The following is a 6,007-nucleotide window of genomic DNA, read 5'->3' as shown; positions in this document are numbered from 1 at the left end:
CTTCTGGATGGACCTCCACAGCCTGAGACCCGCTGATGGAGATCCAGGATGAAACAAATCAAATGTGTTCTTAAACAAGAAAATGCAATTAAAATTAATCAATTAATTGAATTAAGTCTTAATTAAAACTAGGTTAACAGAAATATGACGTCAAATGTAATTAAGTTAGCACAGGCTGTAGAGACTGCCTTAAAAGACAAAGCTGTTGTCAAGGTAAAGTTCACCACTGCACACACGACTAAAGCTTTGCAATGTCTGGAATTGAAGTGAGACCCAGAAAGGGGGGTCTTCAATAAAAAGAGGAGGGTGTTTTTCTCAACCGACCACAAAAACGCTACCAGGAAAAGACACTGATACTACACTTATACCCACATGATGTACAAATGACATTTTTTTCAGTATGTTGGAGCTGAGGATATATATATATATATATATATATATATATATATATTTGTAAAAGGCTTAAGAAATGTGTAGAGCCTTCTTGAACCTTTATCATGATGACTGATTTCTTCCTGTGTTGTATAATAACTATGGCTACTAGAAGGTGCTGTTAATACTCCAGCTTCCTCCCACAGTCCAAAGACATGCAGTTAGTGGGGATAGGTTAATTGATCAATTTAAATTGCCCATAGGTGTGAATACTGGAGTGAATTAGAGTGCAAATGGTTGTTTGTCTCTGTGTGTTAACCCTGCGACAGACTGGTGCCCTGTCCAGGGTGTACCCTGCCTCTCGCCCTATGACAGCTGGGACAGGCTCCAGCGCCCCCACAACCCTGGAAAGGATAAGCAGAAGTGAATGGATGTGTTCCTGTCGTGTTCGGGTCAAATCTGACTGACTTAAAACCCACATAAATATTGTGTTTTTTTTTAATCTAATTGCCTCAAAGTCTTATGACTTTCTCCACGCTATGCACTTGATGATGACCTCTTTCATTTAATTTTGAGTGTTTAAATCAACCTTGTTACATCTGTGGTGTCCGCCGTAGGAAATTAATGGGAATCCACCCCCAATTATGACTCAGTGCTTGTCTACATATTGTCAATTAAGGCTTTAAAAACCAGCATGGTAGTATCAAAAATAAAAAACTCTGAGGCTTTAAAATATAAAGTTCAGAAACCAGTGGGTAACATCATGGTGAGAGCAACCATCCTTTATATATAGTCTGTGGTTCCAATAGCCTTAAGATCAGGGGTCTCAAACATACAACTTCCAACCCACTGCATGACTTTATAACGTGTGGAAATTGTGGTGAACGAGGCATCATTTCTTTGTCTTTGTGTGTTTATTGCACCAGGAAGCATTATGTTGTAAGTTATTACAAATGCATCTCTGTATGAGTAGTATGAGTTTACCACCTTTTTAATTCCACCCAAGTACAAATACAGGAGCATTCTTAATGTATTTGCTGTTAGCATAGCAGTTTGATAAGTTAAGTCATCTCCAGCTGTGTACTCTCATTTTTTTTGGCAAAAAGAAAGGAAAATATTTATAGGTAATAATTTATGGTTTACTTGAAATAAAATGAGTTTGACACTGCTGATCTAAGGGTAAGGCCAGTTTCCACAGATGTCAGTTTTGTACTGCATACTGCAGACGGTGGGAGCTACTTCTGCTATGAGTCTTCAGAAACACATGCTTTTACTTTAGGGTGAGAAAATGTCACACTCCTGCAAGCATCTCTTCACAAGTTTGAACACGCGATGCACGTCGTAGAGCTGAACTGGTGATGTGGGTCTAAGTGAGACCTGTTCTGTATGGTGATACAGCTTTAGAGAGGTTTGAGTTACTTCTACAAACTTGCTCACTGTAAATACTGTATGAAATATACTCTATCTTCATGTTAAGAGGTCTGAGGTTGTTTTTTTTTTTTTAATTCTCTGAAAACTTTTGTTGAAATGATTCTGTGGGTTCCAGACTTCAGACAGTCATCGACTGCAAAGGATTTTCATCCCAGTATTATAAACGATACTTATATTTAAATTTATGCTATGTTGTCTGATTTAAGTCTCTGTACGTGGTGAAAAGTGTAGAAAAATGGCTCTAAAAAGTAGATTTTCAAAACTCTCACATTAAATCTGAATGTCTGCACTTCAATCACACAGTGATTGTTTGATCTCAGTTCCGGTGGTGTACAGAGGCAAAACTACAAGAGATGCGTTTTTGTCCAAGAAATTATAGACTGTACTGTGCAAAATGTCCAAAAATAATGAGAAGCAATTAAAATATGTCTTCAAAATAAATATTTTAATTTAATGTTATGCTGTCATACCCCATGGTTTGTCCTGTAATTTCTCTGGAAATTAGAAAGTGTGAATGAGAAAAATAATTTCATACGTAATTTCATGTATTTATTCATCTCCATATTTCTACCTAAATGGAAAAAATTATGAATCTTAATAATTTTTTATCTCTACCATGATCATATTCATATTTCAAATGCATTTTGTCAAATATATATCTGAGATTCTTTATTTAGAAGAATGTAACAAGTGAGTGAAAGCTCTTGCTCTTTTAACTTTTCACAGTTTGGTCATTTCGGCAACCAGACCAGTGATTCGTACTATAATGAAAGAACTATAAGCATCAGGCTTTGGATTCTGATAGAAATCTCTACAAGCAAAAGAACAAAAACAAAAACTCTTTACAATAAACCAACAGAAGAAAGGGACTTAAATATGTCTAAATATATGTATTGTACTGAAAATGACTTAATAATCACTCATGTAATATATACAACAATATCGTCAAGAGAGGGTGTAGTGTAGTAGAACAGAAGGACAAAAACAACGGCTTGAAATGTGCATTATAGGTCATCTTTAATCAACAGACTATAAAGTTCAGATAAAAGTTCTGTAACATTTAGGGTTCTTGCCAAAATTATATTTTGGATTATTTGAATGAAAATGTATTGTTGTCTTATAAACCAATTAACAGTGGTTGCATAATTTTTACATAATTAATAATTACAACTCTTCCCACACACCAACGGTACAAAACCCCACATACAGATCATGTTCCACTCTGAGCTAACGTTGGGTTCGGTTTGTGAGTCTATCTCGTAGCAGCGTACACAACATTAGGCTCCAGCTCCCTCGGTGGTGCAGGCCTTCTGATTTTAGCTTTGGGATGGAAACTCACTGCTGTATAGGTCATGGCATCAGAATCCACATTCTGTAAATGAAAATGTTTAAATTCAATAATCCCAAAACATCACATGTTAACATCCACCAGGACAGAGGCCATTATCTAGGTATCAGGTTCGGTTAAGGTTAAGGTTAGATTAACATTCAGCACTTTCCAATCTAATTTTCACCTTTTTTGGAAGCACCAATGAAAACTGTTGACAAAAAAACTGAGATGCCAAAAAGAATATATGAAACCTAATCTGAAAAGTAACCGTTTCTAGTTTCTAAAAACAAAAACAACAAAAAAATCTAACATAATTAAATAAAAGCAACTCGAACCCTCAGTGGGTTCAAGTTGGATGTCTTTGTTATCCCCTTATAAATCTTAATCTAAAGTCAAAATCTAATATTAAAATAGATTACCTCACTCTGTTGTGCATTCTGTGGATCATCTTGAGCTAAACCACAGGGACAATACATCGGTCAGTAATATACCACAAATGTTTGATTGGACAATTTAAATGAAGTCGTACAAATACCTGTATGAAATCTCCTGATTTTAACAGCCAGACTAACGATGACCAGTAGAAGGAAAACAGTTAAATTGCCCAGGATCACAGTCATCATTTGTTCATGTGTTAATCCATCAGCCACGTCTACAAAATGGACAATTAAAATCAAAACTTTACAAAGTCTACTGCCTGTTTTTACATTTACTCAAAATTGTATATAATTATCTTTGCTATTTTTCTTTATTTTCTTTACAATAAAATCCCATAAACAGCATTACTTACCTTGAACTTTTAAATATGTTCCACTTAAGATGATATTCTTTCCATCAGTCTGTTTCTCTCCGCAGAAATAAAGCGCAGAGTCAGAAGAATTCACTTGTTTGATCTCAAGAAATAACACAGAGGTGTTGGATGTCATGTGAAATTTGCTTTTTTTAAATCCATCACAGAAAGAAACTTTGCTATCAGAGCTGGACATAGATGAGATGCAGCTGGCATTGGGACTGCTGGCCATTTTAAACCAAAATATGTGGGAGCGATATCTGCTGATATTGGAGCACTTCAGTGTGACTTCTTGACCAGGCTGAACCTCCGCTGTGTAAAACTGTGTGACCGAGGAAGAGATCCAACCTGAAACAAGAAAATATTCCTAAATGTCAAACTCCACACAAACCCAACAATGCCTATGAGTAAAGTTGGCTACAAGATTCAAATCACTTGGATTGTGGTACAGATTTAACCATTGTGTGAGAAAATAGTGAAACGTGTACTTACTCATTGTGCAGAATAAAACTGGCATCAAGGTAAAGTTCACCATTGTGTGTACCACCACTACTGCAATGTTTGTAAGTGAACTGTGCTCCAGTAAAAGCAATCTCTGCATAAAGAGGCGGGCTGTTCTTTTATATGTACAGCTGCTTTGACTGAGAGTGCCGGTGCTTTTAGACGAATAGCTGCAAACTGAAAGCTGTAACAAGAACAGAATATCTAGCTTTTACACAAATTTGGACATCTACAAAAGATGAGTCACTATATAATTTTATACAGTGTTATATAGCTGTGCCTTTACCATGAAATATCCAACATGTTTTAAAATAAAAGTTTATGTGTTTACATCTTTACGTCTTTGCAACGATCTTTAACCACAGATATGTCAGCATAAGACAAATACTCCTGATATTAATATTTAAGTCAAGGTTCTCTGTTGATTTTGAAACTCATAACATGGCATAAAGTAAACTACTGACCACACAGTCAATACAATCGTCATGCTATAGTTGAACATGTTCAAATAAAGCACATACAATTCTTAAAGGGGAAAGTCTACTGTTTACTTAGTAACTAATAAACAGTTACTTGTGTGGTGATGTTAACATTAATCATGCAATAATAAGGGAGTACTTAAAATGCAAACTTGTATGAATGTGCACAACGTGCAAATTAATGACATGATCAGAAAAAGCAGCAGAAACCTTACCTGGCCAATGATAACTACTGGAATAGTCTTAGCAAGACTAGGGTTCACAAAGGCATGCTAGTCTGGAACCTTCACCTGGTGTGGTTTTAGTGTGTGATAACATCTTGAAATGTGTAACCAGGAGTAAACGCTTTGATATGAGATTGTGTAAGTTTCACCATGCTAGAGCAGCGAGTAGTGATGTCAGCAAGTTTTAAATCAGTTAAGTGTGACCAACAGTATTTACCACGCGGATCTGAACTGATCTATGTTTGTCTAGCACATGGAGATGCACAGTCTGAGCAGCTCGTCCAAGTAAACTGACTGAATAAGTTTTCGCTGTCTTAACAAATTAATAGCCTTTAAATGTGGAGCTCCTTACTGAACACGAAGAGCCTCACTGTCAGGTCAATTGTGACTTACAGCACACTACTACTCTCGCCTAGTGACCGTAGGCAAGAGTAGAGATGTACATCAACTAGGAAATTGGCAGCTTTCCATTGATGCTCACCTCTTTCTTCACTGCAAAGCACTGATACATCGTCTCTGCCTTCTCCAAGTCCACAAAGCACTTGTATATTGATTAGGCAAATCAATGCAGACATAACTCAAACACGTCCACTAAATCTTCCACTCCCCTCTTGTTCATCTGTGAACAAGAACGAGATACAGAAATCCTCCATTTAAGGAAGCAACTCGTCCCTGACCTGAAGTGGACTCTTTTCTAGCTGAGAACCATGGCCATCAAGTTGGAGGTGCTAGTCCTCATTCCCGCTGCTTCACACTTGACTGCAACACTGAAGATGTTGGCTACTGAACGCAACCCGATTATCTGCAAAAAGCTGAGACGAGATCAGAAACGAGATCAGAAAAGCCTTCTGTCACTTGGCTCCATCTAGAAATACTGTCC

General features: G+C 36.8%; 1 protein-coding gene across 1 annotated transcript; it reads right to left on the bottom strand.

Moving 5' to 3' along the window:
• Positions 1 to 2,495: 2,495 nt before the first annotated feature.
• Positions 2,496 to 4,548, bottom strand: LOC120722807. Its single transcript, XM_040013943.1, has 5 exons — positions 4,416 to 4,548; positions 3,924 to 4,271; positions 3,669 to 3,785; positions 3,553 to 3,587; positions 2,496 to 3,175 (listed from the first exon to the last, which is right to left on the bottom strand). The coding sequence occupies exons 1-5, from the start codon at positions 4,522 to 4,524 to the stop codon at positions 3,056 to 3,058; spliced, it is 729 nt and encodes a 242-aa protein (XP_039869877.1). The 5' UTR covers positions 4,525 to 4,548; the 3' UTR covers positions 2,496 to 3,055.
• Between the last annotated feature and the right edge of the window lie 1,459 nt (positions 4,549 to 6,007).

Source organism: Simochromis diagramma, unplaced genomic scaffold (assembly GCF_900408965.1).
Source record: "Simochromis diagramma unplaced genomic scaffold, fSimDia1.1 OVJJ01000811.1, whole genome shotgun sequence".
Taxonomy (NCBI): Eukaryota; Metazoa; Chordata; class Actinopteri; order Cichliformes; family Cichlidae; genus Simochromis; species Simochromis diagramma.
This window is presented reverse-complemented; position numbering and strand designations above follow the sequence as displayed.

Coding starts and splice junctions, on each gene's coding strand:
- LOC120722807 (XM_040013943.1), bottom strand. CDS start 4,524: ATGCAGAGATTGCTTTTACTGGAGCACAGTTCACTTACAAACATTGCA. Junction 4,272..4,415: donor AGTTTTATTCTGCACAATGA/GTAAGTACACGT, acceptor TTCTTGTTTCAG/GTTGGATCTCTTCCTCGGTC. Junction 3,176..3,552: donor AGAATGCACAACAGAGTGAG/GTAATCTATTTT, acceptor TTTCATTTACAG/AATGTGGATTCTGATGCCAT.